The sequence below is a fragment of the Gallinula chloropus genome, assembly GCF_964237585.1.
Source record: "Gallinula chloropus genome assembly, chromosome: 4".
In the NCBI taxonomy this organism is placed as follows: domain Eukaryota; kingdom Metazoa; phylum Chordata; class Aves; order Gruiformes; family Rallidae; genus Gallinula; species Gallinula chloropus.
In genome coordinates, this window is record NC_140088.1 from 52004245 (window position 1) to 52027128 (window position 22884).

Genomic DNA, 22884 nt, shown 5'->3' on the forward strand with positions numbered 1-22884 from the left:
AAATAATTCGTTGTCCACACAACAAGAATTTGGCTGATTTTGCGAGTTTTTGCAGAGACACATGAGGGAGAAGCATGACAATTCTTTCAAGCCTCTGCTGAGCAGACAGTGAAGGCTGGCACTGCTGGTGGGAGGAAGGCAGGTACCAAGAGTGGTATATAGTATAAGTGGGTAAAAGTTAAGCAATGAAAAACTCAGAAGTGAAGACCAATACTTTTGTAAGAAATCTTTCCAAACAAAGAAAGGTTTCATTTTGTACAAAGAATCCCCTTGTCAGTATTCAGCATCTGCTAAAATCTTGACATTTTCTCCTGGTTCCCTTCCTTGTTGAAATGAGTTATGTGATTTCAGTTTATTCTCTGGTGAATAATATTTACCACATGTGACAGTCTCTGCTTAGAAAAGGACTGTATTCAGGGTAACTTGTTTTAGCTCTGAGCGACTGGGGTCCCTCTAAGTCAGGAAGGAGGTTGTAATTAATGAGGAGAAAGAAGAAGAATCATATAATGTACAATACCAGCCTGTGTTCAGCATGCTGTGTTATACAGGGCCCAGCAAGTCCTGTCTGTATCTCCTTCACACTAACGTGTACTTTACATTTAATAGGGGGAAAAAATATATTCTTTGGGTTTTTTTTTGTTTTAGTTCACCATCCCCTTTTATTTCATGATCTCTCTTTTGCAGACACCACTTACTTAAAGAAAACCAACCACCAAACAAATACAAAGCCACAAACAGCTACATGAGATTGTAGCTATATGAGATTATTACAATGTGAGACACTTAAAAAGTAAAATTAATTCCTCTGTGCTGTGTAGTGTGTAGGATGTAGTATGGGACCGGCTGAGCATCATGTGTTTCCTCTCCCCATCCCGCAGCTGTGGCCAGTTGGTCCCTGCTGGCACCCTCCCTCCTGGCTGTGCCTTCAGCATTGGTTCATAAGCCCACCACCTAAACACCAGCCTGACTTTCTTACTGATCTGAATACTCTGACCTGGAAATTGCTTTTATTCCCTAATGGCAGGGAAAACATGCGACTCCACTGTCAACTACTGTGAGTGCAACCCCTGTTTCAATGGTGGATCCTGCCAAAGTGGGATGGAGGGGTATTACTGCCATTGCCCCTTTGGTGAGTATTCCTCTCCTCCCCTCTGCTTGGTCTTCCTGTTCTCAACTGCTTTATTTTTACTATATAAAACAGACGGGTGTGTTTGTGGATCCTGGTTCACAGGCAGGAGTTGGTCATCTCCTGGCCTTGTCTTCTCTGCTTCTCCCCAACTGCAAGAGGGAGAAGCCAAAATTTTGGCTAGCAAGGCAGCAGATAGAAGCGTGTGGCAGTGTGGGGACACATGCCGAGGGAATCAGAGCAGTGCTTGTTCTCCTGCCTGATCACAGACACTTTGAGGAGGGCTGAAGAGTAAGACCAGTGTAAATTACATCAGTGTTCTTGTATCCCACGGACTTGCAAAGTGCAAGGAAGTCATCATAATGTTCAACTAGAAAAAGGGACTTCGGGATGATAGTGGTTGCAGTGGGCTTGCTTTTCTTTCAAGATATTTGCATAATTTTTCAAAAGATCTGTAAAGCAATAGTTGGAGAGCAGCCACAGTTTTCTGCAAGTGTGGAGCACAGCATGAGATATTGGCACTTCTGTATTTAGTAGATTTGATAAGGACAACCTGACTGAATCCAAACAGCTTTGTTAGCCCACATCAGTACATGCCTGTTCAATTTAACGTACAATAATAAAGTTGTGAGTTCCAAAATCAGAGTACTATTCTGAGAATCAGAGAGGCATATAGTACTGCCAAAATAGTTTAACAATTGCTAGAATTTAATTACCACAAATTTGGTTTGTGGAATCAACCGAATAAAGACATAAGACAACACAGATATTTTAAGGTATCGTGATAGAATTGCAGCAAGTTTGGTTCTGAATGCAGATTAGTCCAGAATAGTAATTGTTTATACAGGAAAGTATGAAAGTAAATGCAAAAGATTAAACAAAAAACAGGTAAACCTGACAAATCATCTACAACGTTTTAAGGCTGCTGAAAACCTGCTGGATTGATGGGCAGAGGCCAGCTTTATGGGGTTCAGTAAGGCCAAGCGCTGGGTCCTGCCCTTTGGTCACAACAACCCCAGGCAGTGTTACAGGCTTGGGACAGTGGCTGGAGAGCTGCCTGGTGGAGAACGACCTGGAGGTGTTAGTGGACAGCTGGCTGAACATGAGCCAGCAGTATGCCCAGGTGGCCAAGAAGGCCAACAGCATCCTGGCTTGTATCAGGAATAGTGTAACCAGCAGGAGCAGTGAAGTGATAGTTCCGTACTCCACTCTGGTGAGGCCGCACCTTGAGTACTGTGTCGAGTTTGGGCCCCTCACTACACGAAAGCTGTGGAGATGCTGGAGCGCATTCAGGGAAGAGTGATGAAGCTGGTGAAGGGTCTGGAGCACAAGTCCTATGGGAATGGCTGAGGGAGCTGGGGCTTTTTAGTCTGGAGAAAAGGAGGCTGAGGGGAGACATCATCACTCCCTACACCTCCCTGCAAGGCGGTTGCAGAGATGTTGGGGTTAGTCTCTTCTTTCAGGTGACAAGTGATAGCATGAGAGTGAATGGCTTGAAATGGAGCCAGGGGAGATTTAGGTTAGATATCAGGAAGAATTTCTTTGCTGCAAGGGTTGTCAGGCATTGGAATAGGCTAACCTGGGGACATAGGTGGACTAGTCAAGGTTAGGCTGTGGTTGGACTAGGTGATCTTAAAGGTCTCTTCCAACCTAAGTGTTTCTATGATTCTGTGAAAACCTCACTCAAAATACAGCTTTCAATACACACTCGTAACTGCCTCTGAGTGCAGTTTTCTACTAACGTGGATTAACGTCTTACTCAGGTTTATTTCCTTTGTTTTACGTTTTCTCAGACTTTATTCATTTCCAATAACATCATGGTCCATTGTAAACTGAACCAACAGTCACAAATTAAGTAAGTTTTTTCTTAGTTGTTGCCGCAATAAAAAAAAACCAAAACCCAACAAGGGAAATTATGTGACAGATCTGAAATACGTAGAATGGACCAAAGTATTCGGATCAGATTTTACGTTTGTGTACTTCTGCTTCCACCTGTGGGCAACAGGATTCTTCTGTTCAAGTTTCATGTTCTTACATGTCATACGTTAGAGGACTCTTAAAAAGAGTCCATGTGTCGTAGTCGCATCTAGAGCACATCAGTACTTTGTTTCTGGGAGAGTGTGCAGTGAGGGGAAAAAACTGCCTGATACCGGGCTGTACTTTTGTTTTTGCAGGTGTTTTTGGGAATCACTGTGAACTGAACAGTTACGGATTTGAAGAGTTGTCATACATGGAGTTCCCCAGCATGGATCCAAACAATAATTACATCTATATAAAGTTTGCCACTATAAAAAGTAACGCCTTAATGTTGTATAACTATGATAACCAAACCGGAGAGCGGGCAGAATTTCTGGCCCTGGAAATAGCAGAAGAGAGGTTGAGGTTCTCCTACAACCTTGGCAGTGGCACGTACAAGCTTACCACAGCTAAGAAGGTGTCTGATGGACAATTTCACACAGTCATTGCCCGGAGGGCTGGAATGGTAAGAAATACTAAAATGACAATGTAAGACAAGTTAAGACAAGTTGAGCCAAGTCACTTTGGCTTCCACATGAACTCAGAGGAACATAAAATTAGTAATCTTGCATTTGCTAGCAGAACCTCCAACTTTGGACACCACCCCCTCATCCCCCCCCCCCCCCCCCCCGTTTCTGTCTTAGTCCAAGTGACTCAAAGACCTATAATGGTTTGTTTAGTAGGATGATGATAAAGAGTAATTTAAAAAACATGTGCAGTGCCCTGTACTCTAAATGTGAAAAATGAGAACCTGGAATAATTAATGTAATAAATTACTACACATGAGGCTAATTAACTGATGCAGATTACAGGGATGCTTATCAGGGGAGGCGAATTAACCATAGTAACTACAAAAAGCCTCAAAATAATTTTTCTCAACGTTTGGAAAATAGGAGCAGACAAACTTAAAATTCCAGGCATCCCTGATCTCCTTGAGCTGGCTCAAAGATTTTACCAGTCTCATCAGACTGGAAGCCTGTTTTTCCTCTGTAGCATACATGTAAAAAGTTCAAAGGTGCTACACTGAGAGGGCTTTTTTGGGAAAAGGAGAGAAGTTTCTTCTCTTTCTGTCCCCCAGAAAGCATGTGAGGGGAGGAATTCTGCCAAAAACCAGACTGGGACAACTGATTGCCATATGCCTGGTACTCTGACCCCTCTCCTGCCTTCGTTTTCTTCCCAGTAAATGTTTTCTATTTCTCCTCTCTCATTTTTTAATAATATTTCCAAAGCAGAACATAAACCAAATGCTCTTTGAGTTCAAGCCAAGCTTTTTGAGTCCACAGTGTTTGAGTTAGAGATGAAACCAAATCTATTTGCCATCCATAATCAGTAACTATTGCCCTTCTCAGGCAGAACTGGCCAGCAGACATGGAATCCCATATTCTTCCCGTGTTTGAAATTGTAGTCATATAAGAATAATATATGGTTGGGGCTCCACATTTTTGTTTTATATATTTCAAGCCAGAAATGATGTAGGGAATAAAAGAATAAACTGTTCCACCCAGCACGTCTCCCCCTGAGTCTGTGTAGAGATTTCCCACCGCGAGGTGCTGCAGAACGCAGTGCTGATGAGATACGGCCCTTTCATCTTCTGAAGCTCCTCTGTTCAAGAGCACCCTGCTGAAAAGCTTTGGGTCAGGGGTGAGATGTCCACGGGTACAAATATCCCTAGGGCAGCAAAGAGATGTGTGACCTTCTGGTGTGGAGGTCTTGTAGGTCTAGGGTTGTCTTGTGCCTTTACTTAAACGGTGCTTTTATTCTTCTCTCACTGAGAGAATGAACCTGAAACTGCATTTCGATTGCGTAGTGCAAGACCTGATTTCTCCACTTACTGAAGGGAGAAGATGGTTTCCAGTTCAGCTGGATTTGCAAATACAGTTTGTGTGTGTTTGTAGGAGTTCTGTGCCCAAATAAGATTAAGGATGATTGTGACATTGAGTAACAACTTTTTCACTTGCCTAAATATCAGATCCTTAAGAATTTGCATCCTGACTTCCAAACGGTAAAGCCCAAAGCTGCACCTAAATCTTGACAGGCGAAAGGTCCCATTTTAGCAGCCAAATGAGTGTGCTATTTCTATCAGTAAGATTTAAAATGGCTCAGTTTAGGAGCACACACATTAAAAATGGCAATAAATAAATGAAACACACTTAAGAAAAAGATAGATCGGGAAAACGGTTAGGCCATTCAGGATATGCCAGAAGGCTAGACGGTAGAAGAGATTCCATAAAAAAGGTCTATTTACAGAAAATTTTGGTTATGAAGGCTTCAGACCAAGAGCAAACATTTAAGACAGCCTATACCTTTGTGTAAGGGTTGGGTTTTTATTAACGCTTAAACCTGCTCAGTAATGTCAGTTGTTTACAAACACAGCCATGTGAAAAGAATCGCCTTTGTTTTAGATAGTTCTGCTGCAGGAAAAATGTCTCCCAGGTGTCCCAAGCTGTATAAAACAGCCCCCCTTCAGGATTCCAAATCTGTCATTTCCTACCGCACAGTGGGATTTTATCGGAAACTGGTAAAATCATTAAGTTGTCAGTCCTGAGCTATTGCGGAGTGACAGGGTCTCCTAACGCAGCAAGGTAACTGTAGAGTAATGCTTAAGTAACAAGCAGGAACATTTGACTAACGTTAGAAAATAAATTGTATGAACTCTGGTCCAAGTCAAATATATTCTCAAATATCCAGCCCTTCGGCTGGGGCTGTCGCTTGGCTTTCACAGCGCATAGCAATGTAAGTTAGGGAGATTATGCTGATTGAGCTAAGAACAAAAAAAAACCTCATTTCATTTTTTTGTTGTTGATGATCTGAAGGAAATCATATATGCCTGTGATGGCATACAGACCAGCTGGCTTGTTGTTCTTTGTATGAATTATTTCACTTCATGCAGGGCTATGATCTGCTTTGGAGTGACAGGCTGAAGTTTCTCAGGAGAAGCAGTTAGCTTGTTATCTACGGAAAATAATTCAATTCGTTAAAAACAGTGAATTGAACAATTTTAGGTGTTCTGGTAGGGCATGATGTAGGGCTAGGAGCCATTGATTTATTTGGTCAGTACAACGCGTCAGTTCACAGCGTGTGTTTGGCAATAGCATGGGCGGTCTGTGGGGATTTCAACAGGATTTTGTTAGTGAGAAGAGAAAAAACCCAAAGCTCTATTGCAGAGTAATGACGTACTGATAGCTATTGCTGTTTGCTCAGCTCCTGTAGAGGAATCTAAATCACAGTATAAACCAACGCGCTTTTAAAAGCAATGTTTGATTTAAATTTGCCATAAAACTGTGCCACACATCTAGTTGTAACACGAGAAGCCGGTATGTACAATTTGGAAATGTTTGTTTTTCTGAAAATTTGTTTTAAGGAGTAACTGTCCTTCAGGGTTGGTTGGGCTGGGTTGGGTTTTTTTGCAGCGCATCTGTTATTAATAAATCACTGTGGGGAAAATTCTTTGTTAAATAAGGAATAGAATAAAAACTCCTTTTTAAATGAGCAGGAATTATCTCATGGTTTTAGTGAAACCCTTGGTTAGACTTTTTAAGATGACAACTATGAGTGCCTTGATTTGCTTTGGTGTCACTGAGATGGGTAAATGAAGCAGACCTGTTGTCTGGGGTTCAATGGCCTGGAGGTAATAACAAAGAGGGAAGACTGCTCTAAGTGTTGGTGATGCCTGATACTTCTCTGAACATCAGCTTGGTCCCAATGTAGGTATCCCCGTGTTTCACCATTATCAACATGGGGAAAACATCCCTTGAGACATATCAGCCTAAGGATTTCCTTAATCGAGTCTGGCTTACTCTGAGTAATATTGAGTGGTTGGTTATTAGTGGTTATTATTTTTAACTGATCATTTCAGTGTTTCCACTCCCAGCTTTTCTAACATGCTTTTTATCAAGTCCGAGCAGGAATACCCTTTGTGTTTGGAGGGAGCAGCCCTCTGTTCAGATCAAGGATTCACTGTGGGCCAAAAGAACTGCAGTTTCAAGGAGTAAAGCAAACAAACGTGAAAGAAAGCCTACTCAAATCTGAAAACTTTGTGTTTAACTGGTTCTTTACATGAAGCACTCTATTACCTCATCCTCTGTTAGTACCCGCATCTTGGTATTCTCTATGTTAGTGTGGAATGTAGTTTATCAGTGCTTCCAAAGCACCCTGAGTGACATAGTAATATATATACAAGTGCTGTATTCTAGCCAAGTCCTTAGTAAAATATATTTGATCATAAATATTCCATGTGGCTGGAGACTTCAGCCTCTTAACATTCAGCATATTTGTGTGTGTGTCTTGCAGGCAGCGTCACTGACAGTGGATTCCTGCTCTGAGGATCAGGAGCCAGGCTACTGCACTGTCAGCAATGTTGCTGTTTCTACTGACTGGTAAATCTTCATTTTGGGGGGAAGTTAACTCAGGCTGCTACATTTGTGCTTGGGAGTTTACTCATGACAAGGAGATTACACAGAAATCCCCAGTTCTTTACTCCACCTCTGACCCCAGGCTCTGGTGGCACACTTAGAAATGTGTGGCCAGGGGTTGTGGAGTAAACAGGGATAAAACACTGCCTAATGCTGTGACATTTGTCACTATCCATAACCCGGACAAGACTTAATTTGGCAGAGGTTAAACCCCCTTGTGTTCCAACCGAACAAATGAGGTTTGGTTAGGTGAGAGGAAAAAGGGGGTACGGTTCTGTTGGCAATCGTTAAGGCATATTTCCAGTACCTTACAGACATCTCACATTATCTAGAAAGAGTTAAGAAATCAGGGTATCAGATGCTCATAATTATTGACAACTTGTAAATCATAGTTAGACAGTAAAGCACAAATTGTTATAAGCAGCTCTTAAATATAGAGCACTAGTCTTTGAAAGTTGGAAGTTCTACAATATTTAGTGCTACAAATCTTTAGCAAGGCCTCCTCCACTTTCACGTTTTGAATTATGTCCATCTTGCCAAAACCAGGCTCAAAATGCTATTACTCTAGCAGCAGCTCTATTTCACTCCACTGCTCAGTTTGGGGTTTTGATCTGGGTCTTTTATTTAAATATTATTATTTATTTATTTGTGTATTGAAACTACGCTTTTGAAGGTGTAAGAAATAATGTCACCTGATTACTGATTTCTTTTTATAAGATTTCTTTTTATTAAGAGTAATTACTTTGACCTTGATTTCAGCAATTTCCAGAGGTCACCTTTTACATTTTTTGTTTATTAAACACTGGTGAATAAAGAGAACAAACCCTATTATTTGTGTTTACTGAAACTAACTCAGAAGCCTTTCTGTCACGTCTTTGGATCCTCTTTGGAAGTAACTACTTTAGTCCCCATCACTTTGACTAGTTTCTTACAATAATCACAACTGTATTTCCTGTCACATGTGGTTTTCCCTCAAGCAAAGCTATTACATCTTTGTAAAATGATTAATCCATCTTCTAGCTATTTAAATATCATCTGCAATTTAAATGATAATTGAGTAAAAAAAATTACCTTATTCGTTATGATTTCAAAAATGCTGCTCAAATTTTTACATTCAATAACTGAGTGTGAATTTGGAGTCATACCCATTCTAACTGTTAGTTCAGGAACTACTGACCCCTCTGTCTCCCCTCCTAAATGTAAATATGAGTTTTGAAGAGGAGTTTTAGCCACTCACCATGGTTGATGGTTACGGTTCCTGTGTTGTCATTGCTATCTTAATGTCTGATCCTGATAAATTATTTTTCTAACTCTTTTATAGGACGCTGGATGTACAACCAAATCGAGTTACTGTGGGTGGCATCAGGTCCGTAGAGCCCATCCTTCAAAGGAGAGGACAGGTGGAAAGTCATGATTTTGTGGGCTGTATAATGGAGTTTGCAGTCAACGGACGTCCCCTGGAGCCTAGCCAGGCTTTGGCAGCTCAAGGAATCTTAGATCAGTACGTCTGCTATATGTGGTATCGAATGGATCGCGTTTACAGGAAAGGAAGCCATCGTGAAAGTCAGGCGCTATTCCATTCAGACACTGTTACAGATATTTCTTGTAACAAAATAGACTGTAGAATTTATTGTAAAGTGTGAAAACTGTAGGAAGAAAGTTAATTTGGAGGAAAGGTTCACAAAAAGATTACAGAGGCTTCAGAAAAGCAACAGCATTATATTTCTATTGCCAGTTACTATTAATGTTGCTTTTTGGGCTGAAATAGAGTAACCCTGTTACTGGATTTCTTTATAAATTCCACCTGGGTTTGACCGTACTCGTACTGTTTGCTAACCCTCTACTCCCTCATTTCTTTTTAATCCACAATTTCTGTTCTATTACTTTACTTCTCAAGTATCACTGAATTTCCCCCATATCCTCTGAGTAGGCTTTCAGAAATGATGAACTGATTCTTTTGGGTTTTTTCCATCTTGGTATTTGAAGTCATAGCTGTAGCAATAATGTCAGTCTTTCTGTCCAAATTTGCTAGCTCACTCTTCCTCTTTCGACCCCCAAGTTTGCACTGTTCATTGTAGTATGAAGTCTCTGAAGGTCTGCAGTGTAAAAAGCACCTAAAAGAGTTTCTTCTTGTCTTGTGTAATGATAATAGGAGTTTTGCTGTCTCTGAATTCTTTTCTGTTTCATAAGACTGTTGTGATTTGATACTGAAAATTTGGATCCGTTTAGAAACATGAGCTGGCTATGGAGATGAGCCTCTCCATTCTTGCATCCCTGAGGGAAGGTGGTCTCATTCAAATGTAGGATGCTTCCCAGCACATTTTCTCTGTGTATGTGTGTGCACACATTCTTCAGAATCTACTTTTTTGGTTTCTTTCAGGTGTCCCAGACTAGAAGGTGCCTGCACCACCAGCCCCTGTCAACACGGTGGCACCTGTGTTGATCACTGGTCATGGCAGCAATGTCACTGCAAAGACGGACTGACAGGAAAGCACTGTGAAAAATGTACGGAGGGGGGTTTTACTGTCTTCCTCTTTAACATATGCCCAACTACAGTTTAACCAAATGCCATTAAGAGTTCCTTTCCAGGGCCACAGGGCAATGATTTTTATAAAATAATGAAAACAAGCAGCATGCTCGCCTCTTAAATAATTTTGAAGGAAAAGTTCCCCAATGGACTATTGTCCTTTTGCAAGCTAAAAATAGCAATGAGTTAAATATATTACATTTTCTGATGTCCGTATATCATGTTTCAGGTAACCCACACTCATTTAAAACTACTGTTACCCAATAATGTATAAACCGGTAATTAAAATAAAGTTATCCCATAGGAGGGATTTTTCTGCTATGGGGAAGGGGGTAAGAGAGTAAGGAAAAGCCCTCTTCCATTCGTGTAAACATTGGGTGGATGTGCTTACGGCTTCTCCAAGCTGTAGGCCTTTCTAACAAATGACCGCCAGATTCTAGGTAAGAAAATACAGTAAATGTAAATGAAAGCAAGCCATTTACACCCCAGGGTTATTAACTCACATATGGATAGCTCTGTAAATCAATACGGGATCGTCTAGGAGAGCAAAGTGATTTATTTCCACGTAGTTGTAGTATAATGACCAGGCTTTGTTTTCTTACATGTCCCATTATTGTTTAGCTGATTTATATGCTTTTATTGCGCCGGCTTACAAAAGAATTTAGCCATAATTTTAACAGCATTTGGTAGTCAATGCTCTGCTATTTTTTATTCTTTTTTTTTTTAAATGCCATAATAAATAGAAAGTCATTATCTCTGCCCTGAAGAGCTTAGAGTTCAATATATCTTGAAACCCTGCTTGCAGTAATGGAAACAGTAACATCCCTGGGAAGGAATTGCAGTTCCGAGAGCCAAATTTTTTTCTCTACTCCCTCACTTGTTCCCTAGCGAGTTTTAATTTACTATTGACTGATAGTGGCAGTAAATTTCTAGCACTCTCTCACTCTCAAACACACATTCTGGTTGAAGCCAAAGAATAGGGGGCGAGTAGGGGGGGCCTGAAATTGCCATTCATTCCTTCTCTCCCCCATGACCAGCTCTGAACTTGATCTGTGCTCTGAAAGAAAGTGGTCATTCTGAGGCAGATGATCACTATAGCTGTTAACAAGCTGCCTACTCAGTACTTCCCCATCCTTGTCCCAGATATTACTGCCGACACTGCCTTATCGCTGGAAGGCAAAGGACGACTCGACTACCACATGAATGCAAACAAGAAGCGAGAATACATGATGAGACACGGCACTCGAGGCCCTGGCCCGGGACCCCCGAATGCGGACCGCTTGGAAGTGAAGTTCAGGACAAGAAGCGAGAACGGCATTTTACTTCATGTCCAGGAAAGCAGCAACTTCACTACCGTGAAGGTAAGATTACAGCTAATGCTGAGTTTGATTTGATTGGACTGCCTTGTGCATGGTGATCAAAATCACATTTTTCCATTACTCTTGCTGTTTCCTTTATAAAATATTAGGTCTTTAACTGAGGCTAGGCACTTCTCCAGTATCATCCATCTTCTCAACAATTCCCTTGCTATTTGCCAAGGTATCAGAAGATCTTGATGGTTTTGTATCTAATCAGTTTTGTCTAGACTCCAAATAGTGACTGTTTTAAGGCCACAGGAACAGCACTCGTTGCCATATTTGTCATCATCATTAAGTTGCACTCTACAGAACAAATTGTTTCATTATTGGCCTTTTATCTTCTGACTTTTTTCAGTCCTTGAACCCATACCTTCCCTTAAGCTAGCAAACAACTGCCAAAAGGTTTTAATTAATTCCTACCAGCATGGCTCATGCTTATCAAGGTAGGAAGTGAGGGATAACTTGAATTCGTGAGGTTACCCATAGACCAGCATCAATATCAAATAATCTCAAGATGCATAGCTAAATTAATGCTTCAAATGCCACACAGTTTTGGAGATTCCCCCACACCCCCCACCCCATCCCCAAAAAAAAGGTTTACTGCTGCAGAAGTTACCTTTCTCAAGAGAAAGTGATAGTTCTGTTCCTGGCTATGACTCAGTCCATTTACTCATAACTCTAAATGAGTACAGCAGTGATGTTGGCAAGCCCCCTTTATTGGGGTGGTGTAAGCTCCAAGTTTCCTTGACTGCTCTAAGGCTTTCCAAGTTGTTTTTTTTTTTCCCTGACTTTTAAAGAAACTCATACAGAAATTCACACTTTCTAAGCTTCAGCCCCATGGATATTCTCCACCTGCCTGGTCAGAGGTATAGTCCTTTCCTGACACACTGGCTGTGTTTAAGAAGCAAGTCTGCGTTCCTTCCATGGCATTATGCTTAACGATAGGAAGTTTCTGCTTCAATCATGTTAGCAGATAAGATCTCATTATTTTGAATTCTGGAGAGGGAAAAAAAAACCCAACTTAGAATACCTTCTGCACCCTAGTAGAATTTGCTAGGTCAGCTCCATGAGCATTATTAGAAAAGAGAGCTGCCTTTCCTGGCTGCAAGCACTAGTGGTATGTTTATGCAAACACTTTTATTATTGCTAATACTAGTGAAGTTATACAAGCAAGCAGAGGGTGTCGAGTCCCCAAGCCAGCTGCATAAGGGCAAAGAGCAGAAGTTTGCCTAGTAACAGACGCAGCAGTTTGAGGAAGGAGAGGTAACATGTCTCTGTGCTGATTATTGCCCAAAAGTTTTTGGGTGATGCAAGTTAATAAAACTGTAGTAATTTAACTGTAGTCGGTGGAGTGTGGCTGCTTGACGCTGCTCATACCCGGAGTAGGTATCACAATGAGCACTTCCCTCAGCGGTCACCCAAGATGACAGTGAAGCCAACCCATGTGTAGGTCTCCCTGGCATCTTAGTCTGCTCCCAGTGCAGGAGATGAGTTTTAGGGACTTCTGTTTACAACTTGCTTCAAAACAGACAATTTTATAACTCTATTTCAGTGTCTTTTAATATGCTGCTTATCCAAAATGTAAGCATTCAGAAAAAACCTGCTCTTAAAACTGTGCTAGGAAAAGGCTACAAGTCTTGTGGGTACACTTGTTCCTCCACATTTTTCCTCTTCTAGTTAACTGGTTTTGGTGTAGCTGGGGTTGGGGTGAAATTAGACAAATGGTAACAAACAGACCTGCTGAGATGATGGGCAGCTGATTCACTGAATGGTGGATGTAAACTCCCCCCAAAGAATCAAAGAAAAGCCTTCTTTATACAAAGGGATCCTTAGTCCAGAAAAGATACAAAACCTAGAAGATAAATTAACCAGTGGTCAAATTTAGATGTAAAACGCTCCCCCCCCCCCCGAAAAAACCCCCCACAAAAAAACCCCACAAAAAGGAAGTGGGTAAGGGGGTGAGAGATTCCTGATTACTGAAGCTCTTTGTCAGAGCTTGTTTTCCTACTAATAATTCACATTGCAGCTAAGTATATTAGAAGTAATGGGATAAATGCAGAAGGTTAGAGGTGAAATTGTTTGCCTTCTTTTAGCTGAAAGTCTCATCTGAAATCAGGTTAAATTACCGTAATTGTAGCTCTCAGATCTATGAATTGTACAGGTAGAGAATTATATGTAACCTGTGAGTTAACATATGCTACCCTCTCCCTGGCAGTGTTCAAGGCCAGGTTGGGTGAGCCTTTGGGCAACCTGGACTAGTGGAGTGTGTCCCACCCATGGCAGGGGGTTGGGACTAGATTGGCTTTGAGGACCCTTCCAAACCAAACCAGTCTGGGATTCTGTGCAAGTGTTGAATTGCAGGAATAAATCAGTACCAAACTCATTAAAATGATATCCAGTGGGGCTGTAAACCCATAAAGGCTAGCACTCAGATTTAAGACAAATAAGAAACAAGTTGTTCAGTAAAGTAGAGTCAGAGTATTAGTGAAGTTGAATCATCATAGTACTTAGGAATATGTTTGCTTTAGTGGTTCATTGTTTTGATTATAGTCTATTTTTCAGCTTCTCTGCCATTTAAATAAAACCCAGAGATGGGTGTTGCTCGATATTGTCAGCATCAGCATTTGTTTCAAATTTAGAAATACGTTTTGCTTCAAGTAACCGAGAAGAACATTCCTTCTTTTTTCCTGGTTGAAGAAGTCATGGGCTGGTCTTGTCTCTGGAAATTTTATTTTCCAAATGCCACTAGTATATTATTTATGAGTCTGGTAGCTTTAGTCACATGCAATTTTAAAGAAACAGAAATAGAGCTAAAGAGTCGTAAATCGGTGTGGAAAATATCAGTTGCTGACAGGTAAATAATGCTACAATTCTTCTCTAATGTGGAATTCAATTTATGATTCTCTGCTTAGTCTTCTCATAAGCTTAGAGGGTATTGTCTGATATATTTATTTTCATTGACATAAAGACTGAAATACAAGGCAGTGTTTTCTTGGAGCATAAAAGATAAAATAAGACTCAGAAACCAATTACAGGTTGCAGACACAAACATATGTGTATCTTCAGCCCAGTTAATCTTTTGATTGTGGCGAAGGGTGTTTAATATGTTACGATAGTCTGTGTGACTGCATTTCCAAGGGAGGGATTTTCTTTGAGCTGTGTGGTAGGTCAGAGGTATGCCACCTGTGTTTGCCAGTGATAAACACACCCTATCTCTGAGGGGCAGCTTTAACAGAGTCCCTCAGACAATACATTTTCCAATAGTCCAAATTATTATATTTATAAATGAAGTACGTGCACAGATTTAACTATTGTATTTCTTGATCCAAATGGAATACGTGCTAGATGCATTCAGTTCAGGCCGCTGCCAAGACATGAGCGTGGTCTTACAGCCATATTATATGAACAAAGTCCTCAGCTTGCATCACGAAAGAAGTAAATCCAGAGCATTTAACAGTTTTTGGAAACTAGAGCAGCATTCTTGTAGCCAGTGTGTCACCTCACAGTTCTTCCCAGGTGAACATTATTTTTCCTGGAACAAAGTGTGCAAGGCTTAGAGAGCTTTCAACAAACCTGGGGCTTTGGACTTTCCTGGACCATGCGTGTGCACGTTCTGCACGCTCGTGTTGCAGATCACAGACCAACCGAGTTGCAACAAGGAACATGGGAGGGAAGATAGTTGTCTTATTTAACATGCATGACCAAATGTGGAGAGTACAGAAAGAAACTTGCAACAAGTTGCAGAGCCGCCCTGTATGAGCTGCACACCCTTAGGTCAGCTGATGTACCCAACTCCAATGCAATATTTAAGAAGCTGTCAAGTTTGGATGTTGGGGTAGTTTTTTTAAACTCCTACATCTTAAAATCTTTAAATTTTCACAAATCTCATTTTGAGGTCATTTAAGATGGAGCTAATAAGAAGTTGAACTCCAGCATCTCGTGATTCAGAAGAACTGCAAGGCATCATTCCTAAAGGGAGAGCCAAAAAAATTTTTCATGGAATTTAATAGTAGCTTTTTATTTTTTCTAACAGCTCACAAGTTTGCTCAAATAAGCAGAAAATTCACGCAGAATAGTACACTTTGCAACTCTTCAGAAAGGTTTCTAAAATATGACTGCGTTTCTACAAAATGCAAATCAGCAGCACAACCAGATAGGAAACGGGACCCTTGTTCAAGTCCTGCCATGCCATGTATGTTCCTACTGTGTCATCATGAAAACAAGATGCAAATTTTTGGGGTGGGGATGACATCTGTTTAGTCTGCAAAGCGTTTTTCCACAATTGCCTTTGGAGAAGGAGGGAGAATTACTCTTTTATTGGTTAAAATGTTGCGTCACGTACATGCCCCGTTGCTGGCCTTTCAATAGGTTTTTCGCTTATGAGATTAGCCATGGAGTGAGTGAATGGCAGCTATAAGTTTGCTACAGATTCGGTGATGTATGTAATTGCAGCTACACTTTTAGTACTGAGTAATTAATGTATATTTTTAACTATGACATAATTATTTGGGAGTAAAAAAATAACATCCAGGCTTCCTGTTGCAACCAAAGCCATGTGCTACTGTAGCTGCACTGAACAGACGTCACGTTGGTTATGTGTGTACAGGGGTGGTTGTGTGTCCATCACTTGAAAAATGATGTGTTTTACACAGATAAAAGGTGGGAGAGTGCATTATGTATCTGATGCTGGAATTGCTGGGAAAGTGGAAAGAAATATCCCAGAAGTGTACGCTGCAGATGGCCAGTGGCATACGGTACTCATCGAGAAGAACAGGTCTGCTACTATCCTGTCGGTCGACAAGACTCATAGCCGAGACATTCTCCATGCCACGCAAGACTTTGGTGGGCTCAATGTTCTGACAATTTCGTTGGGAGGAATCCCATCAAGCCAACATTTCAAAAGCACATTTTCAGGTAATTTTTTAAGCTTGTTGGGTCCTTTTTAATTTTAATACAGTGAATAATAAGCACATTTGAACAAACCGAGGATCTCTGTTTGCTTAAAGGTCTCAGTAAGTCCAGTAATTCTTCACTAGTAATTAGTATGCTTCCATCCTTTGCCAGAAAAATGGGAATTCCAATCTGTAAGGATTGCGGACTTTGTTCCTTCATTGCATGTTGAAACCTCGTTGTTTCCAAAAGCAGGCACTCCATCCGTGGGACTCTTTGGAGGTGGGAGGGTGGGTTTGCTTGCTTGGCTGTCAATTAGTCGTTATAATTTTGTAATCTGTTCTCCACCTGGGTCGACATCTGGGAAATCAAGGCAAACCTTTTACTTGGGCAAAATGCTAAATGAGAACTTTCTCTCTGTAGAGGTTTGGTAAGTACTGCAGGATTTAGCCTGTTTTTAATATGATTAAAATATTTTCTGAGACTGCAACTTCCTCCTGCTTTATCCTGCTGTCAAACGGAGAATAGGATTTATTTCTGAGCAACAGAAACCAAGGACAAGAAGGAACCACCCTCTGACCGAAATCTAGCTGTTAAGAAGTAAATCTATCTTCCTCAAGAGTTAAAGCAACTGTCTTAGACCCTGGCAGAAGAAGTAGATAACATATATTTGATATCATTCCCCCAGCGATAAGTAAAGATGGAAGTGATTTTTAGCTGCGAACTGTGAGATACTCCAGGCACTGCAGGCATAGGTTTTACATGGAAAAATCTTCCTGACTTCAGGCATTGCAACCAGATAAACAATCTTTGAGCAGAGAGAATTCACACTTTATGTTTTTCTGTCCTAGGGAACTTGCTTTGATCTCTTGAGGTCCCTACCAAGCCCTACAAGTCTGTGAGATTCTGTGTATCGCACACTGTATGAAAGGTGGTGTGAAATCATGTGAATACTAGGCTTACCATTGCCATTTTTACACAGATGCTTTCTGAGCACATGGAAAAATCAGAGGGTCTTAGGAAAGCTGGAACAAAGAAAATCGAGGACGCTAAAAATCTCACTGCTGCCTGATGCTGTGGCAGACAAATTAGGAATGTCTGGCTTCCATTAGGGATACACAATCCAAAAATCTCTTATTCATATGATTTTATTTTGGTTTAATATTGGATTACATTGTGTATGACATACCATGGATTTACAAGGGTGAGGTATAAAACTCTGTGTGAACTCAGGCACTCAGAAATATCTGCTGCATTGTTAAAGGCAGATGAAAACATACGTGGGTGACAATTCCAGGGCTGAGACTGGTATAGCCAGTAACAGTTTCAAACCTGGGTAGACCTGCCAAAATCCCAATCGCTGTTTATCACATCACTGCTGCAAGGGACCACCAAGTGCGCAGCAAGGTAATTGTCCCTTTTGCTTGGGCTCTCACCTGAATCTAAATCCTCAATTTCCTCTTTATTTGGGAATGTAAAAGCAGGAGAAAATGAAAATATAAGTAATGCTGAAAGAAAATGCGTCTCTTTCAGAATGGAAAGGGTACGGAAAGAGCATGATTGCAAAACATGGAAGGCTCTTTCACATCCCTCTGCACTACATGGCTTGCATCTCTCCATGAAACATATTTGATGTTGATACCCACTTGTATTTCCTTTTGGACATCAGAGGATGGTCAAATTTTAAAACAATGTACTTTGGAGAGTATAAATCTGTAACCTCACCTCATGCAACTTGAATATATTTGCTATTTTATGACAGAGTAAACATTCAGAATGTTTATCTGTGCCCTACCCATTTTCACAGAGATTTCCACAGTTATTCACAAAGTTAACCATTCACAGTGGCTCTTCATCCGTTCCAGCTATACGTTTGCAGACATGAACCTTTCTCTGACAGCAATAATGCGTGGAAAGATCGCTCATATGTATTCTTTCACCTGAGTGCAATGCATCAGAGCTGAGCGGTGCACTTTCCTGCTCTTTGTTGATTATCTTCAATTAATAATAGCTGATAAATTTGGTCTTGAATAATATTCTCTGGTAAACCCAGCACCGTGCACGGCATCCCAAGGGCAATCCATCAGAAATTAAGGATGTGTAAACATGCCACTTAGAGCAACTGAGCATGGGGAAGCTGCAAGCGTGACTTACGAACACCTCTCTGCGTAATGTTTTGCCACAGCTCAGACTAGAGGTCAATATATGGTGGTAGTACCCGAAAACCCCTGCAGAAAGAGTTAAGTCTGGGGAACATGGAGAATTGTTAGTCTGGCAAAAGGCTGGATTTTCCTGTGATTTTACACACAACCACTGCACAAGCTGGGGACGATCCTATCCCTGGGTGCTCTCAGCACTGAAATTTGACAGCACCGCTGACAGGGTAGCGCTATACCCAAGGTCTGGGAAGTTTGGGAAAAGGCCACTTGAGACTGAGGCGTAAAAGCATCACCACAACTTTAGGAGACAGTAAAACAGTCTGCTTAGCTGGAGCATGATGGGCAAATTCAGCTGAGAATTTGGAGAGTGGGGAAGCACACGACCAAAGCGGGATGGAAGCTAATTTCTGCTAGCACAACCTACATGTGGGGTTCTGTGTGTGGATGATAAGTTTTAGAAATATGGGAAAATTGGGAAACAAAAACATTCATGTGTATTGAATGAACTCCTTAGAAGGAACGTTTGTTCAAATTCCTTAGAATAGATGTTTCCCTACTTTCCCTATTTGAATTCCTGTTTTATATGCAGAACAATGAAGCCTTTCATTTAGCTTCACTGAAATGGGTCTATAAATTGAAAATTTGAGTCAGTTTAAGAATGTACTTTTAGGAAACACAATGTTTCTGCAAAATCCAACCATATGCTCATTGCTTAGTAGTTTGGCAAAATAATTTTGCTGCAAGGGGAAACTACGCTAGAGTGAAGATCTGAGGTACGGCCCTCAGACTCCTTTGTTGAGTCTTATCTGCGAGATAAGCACACTACAATCCCAAAAGCATTCATTGGCATCACAGACCTCAGAGCTAATCTGCTCCATGAGCGGCAGACTTGAGCCTGAATGTGAGCAACCTGATTTTACCCAAAACTCATGTTATGTTTTATTTTATATTACGTGTTTTTTCCCTGGATTGAGCTTTATTCCCAGTCTCCAAGCTTGAGGTAGCTGCTTCCTAATTGGATGGTAGTTCCTTCCCCTGCACAGCCTGTGGGATTCTTAAAAGCCAGATAAATGTTTCAAATTAGATTTAGGCTTCTGCTTAGAATTGCTTGTGGGGTTTTTTTTATCAGATTTAATCAAAGCAATGGGAGCACAAAATGTCATACAGGCTTCTAGACAATGTGATATGCTAATTTCAGCATCTTAATTGCAGGTGTTGGTACATTTTATTCACTTACCTAAGAATATTTTTGTTGCTTTGAAATCTTAGTGTTGAAGTCAAAAACCCTGGTCCGTTTCTGAATTCTTATTTATCAGACTTAAAAAACAAAATATCTTGGTAGCATTTTATATGTGCCAGACATATTCCTTCTGAAATTGCCTCACTGCTTTTTTATCTCTTCATTTTTATGCACAGCTTAGGTGTGAAAATCGTTCGCTTTAAAAGGTGCAGGTATAGAAGCTGTGTCAGAAGCTCCAGGCACAACCTTGCTCTGCTTAAAAGTATAGTTCCTATCTAATAAGAGCCCCCCCAAAAAATTTATCAGAAGTTTATGAACAAAATAGTCATTACAATGTAGGAAGAAATATTTAACAGAAACAATGAAATGTTCCTTACCCCTGAGCCTACAAGATTCAGCAGAGTTTGTCAGATACTGAAACACCTGTGAATGAGCTGTCCTTCTAGCAAAATAGGTGTTTACCTAAATATCATCCGGGTTGGATGGCACTTTGGGCACCCTGGTCTAGTGAAGGTGTCCCTGGCTATTGCAGGAGGTTGGAACTAGATGATCTTTGAGGTCCCTTCCAACCCAAAGCATTCTGTGATTCTGTGATCACACCACTGTGGAGCAGCAATCGTAAACTCAGATATGCGTTAAGATTCACTTGTGAAAATATGGAAGCTTCATATGCACAATTAACAGTGTGATTTTCCCTGCGCGTCACTTAAAACCACATCCTGAGACAAAGCTGTCACTGCCATCGTGGTGTTGGGCTTTCTATTTTGTTGCTTTTCTGTTTGCGTTTCCCCTTTTCTTTCAGGAGACACGCTTCAGATCTTGTCATCTGCTGAACAAGACATTTCCCCTTTGTGTGATATTGATGCTCAGAGTGTCTTTGGCCTCTGGTGACAGTGCATACTCGCTCTTCAGGTCCTCACGTGACTTTTGCTTTCCCTTCTAGGCTTCAACGGCTGCATTTCCTACATCAAGTATGGCAGGGAGACCCTTCCCTTCGCTGGCAAGCACAACCTCGCCACTCTCTCCAAAACAGACTCCTCAGTGCAGATCGGCTGCCGCGGCCCCAACGTCTGTGCCAGCAGTCCCTGCTGGGGCGAGCTGATGTGCATCAACCAGTGGTATGCCTATCAGTGTGTCCCGCCAGGCGCCTGTGCCTCCAACCCCTGCCAAAACGGGGGCAGCTGTGAGCCCGGAGCACATGCTGGCTTCACCTGCAGCTGCCCAGAGGCGTATGCAGGACGGACGTGCGAGGCGGTGGTGGCGTGCCTGGGGGTCTTGTGTGCCCCGGGCCATGAGTGTAGAGCGGGGATCAATGGTGGCCATGTCTGCCTCCCATCCATACACCCCACCGAGCTGTCCCTGCCCCTCTGGGCCGTGCCAGCTATCGTGGGCAGCTGCGCAACAGTCCTGGCGCTGCTGGTCCTCAGCCTCATCCTCTGCAATCAATGCCGAGGAAAGAAGTCAAAAGCCCCAAAAGAGGAGAAGAAAACAAAGGAGAAGAAGAAAAAAGGGAGCGAGAACGTGGCATTTGATGACCCTGACAACATCCCGCCCTATGGCGATGACATGACTGTCAGGAAGCAGCCCGAAGGGAACCCAAAACCTGATATTATCGAGAGAGAAAACCCGTATCTCATCTATGATGAAACTGACATCCCACATGCCACAGAGACAATCCCCAGTGCCCCGCTGGCCTCCCCCGAGCCCGAGATTGAGCACTATGACATTGACAATGCCAGCAGCATCGCCCCCTCAGATGCTGACATCATCCAGCACTACAAGCAGTTTCGGAGCCACGCTCCCAAGTTCTCCATCCAGAGACACAGCCCGCTGGGCTTCGCACGGCAGTCCCCCATGCCCCTGGGCACCAGCAGCTTGACCTACCAGCCTGCCTATGGGCAAGGCTTAAGAACAACATCTTTAAGCCACTCAGCATGCCCTACTCCCAATCCCCTGTCTCGGCACAGCCCTGCACCCTTCTCCAAATCATCAACTTTCTACAGGCACAGTCCAGCGAGAGAGCTGCACCTCGCCATAAGGGAAGGGAGCCCGCTGGAGATGCACAACGATGTCTGCCAGCCTGGCATTTTTAACTACGCCACCCGGCTGGGGAGGAGAAGTAAGAGTCCACAGACCATGGCAAGCCACAGTTCCCGACCGGGAAGCCGCCTGAAGCAGCCCATCGGGCAGATCCCTCTGGAGACTGCTCCTCCGGTGGGCCTGTCCATCGAAGAGGTGGAGAGACTCAACACCCCTCGCCCCAGAAACCCCAGCATCTGCAGCGCAGACCATGGCCGGTCCTCTTCTGAGGAGGACTGCAGAAGGCCTCTGTCCCGGACAAGGAACCCCGCTGATGGTATTCCTGCACCTGAGTCCTCCTCCGACAGCGACTCCCATGAGTCCTTCACCTGCTCAGAAATGGAGTATGACAGGGATAAGCCCATAGCGTACACCTCCAGGATGCCCAAGTTATCCCAGGTCAACGAGTCCGATGCGGATGACGAGGACAACTACGGCACCAGGCTGAAACCCCGGCGGTACCCTGGCCGTCGGGGTGAGGGGGGACCAGTGGGGGCACAGGCAACTGCCACCAGTGCAGGGGAGAGCTCTGTGCCCATGAAGTTGGGGCAGCAGGCGGGAAGCTTCAACTGGGACAACCTCTTGAACTGGGGCCCAGGCTTTGGGCATTATGTGGATGTTTTCAAAGATTTGGCATCACTTCCTGAAAAAGCAGCAGCAGCAAGTGAAGACAGCAAAGGTGGTACAACAAAGCCGTCTTCCAAGGACGGGGAACCAGAACAGTATGTATAGGCTTTATCTCCTGGTATTGCCACAGTGCAAAGCCACGGGGACCGGTCAAACCATTATATGGTTCTAGAAAAGCAAAGGTCAGCATTTGAACCCCAGGCCAGTTTGGTTGGAGGAGACTTTAAAAATAATAACCATTATGCTGCTGAAAGAGACTTCAAACATTTTTAATTTAATTATGCTCAGATGAGTTGGTTTCTCCTGCATGCATTGTATTTGAAAACAAGATTTTCGGCATGCAGCCTTTGGAAAGGGTTTTCCTATTTCCCATTGTTTGGTTTGTGATTCTTAAATTAATAATGCTTTGTTCTGAAAATGAACTAATTTTTTTAATTTTTTTTTTAATTG

The 22884-nt window shown here is 42.3% G+C and overlaps 1 protein-coding gene across 1 annotated transcript in view; it reads left to right on the forward strand.

Moving 5' to 3' along the window:
• FAT4 (FAT atypical cadherin 4) overlaps positions 1 to 22539 on the forward strand; it is a gene marked incomplete at both ends in the record, with an annotated part of 153355 nt that extends 130816 nt beyond the window's left edge. Inside the window, 8 exons of the mRNA XM_084263378.1 lie at positions 1025 to 1129; positions 3301 to 3608; positions 7433 to 7518; positions 8876 to 9055; positions 9935 to 10059; positions 11225 to 11442; positions 16092 to 16353; positions 20672 to 22539. Coding sequence (XP_084119504.1) covers positions 1025 to 1129; positions 3301 to 3608; positions 7433 to 7518; positions 8876 to 9055; positions 9935 to 10059; positions 11225 to 11442; positions 16092 to 16353; positions 20672 to 22539 — 3152 coding nt within the window. The remainder of the gene's footprint in view (positions 1 to 1024; positions 1130 to 3300; positions 3609 to 7432; positions 7519 to 8875; positions 9056 to 9934; positions 10060 to 11224; positions 11443 to 16091; positions 16354 to 20671) is intronic.
• Positions 22540 to 22884: the final 345 nt, after the last annotated feature.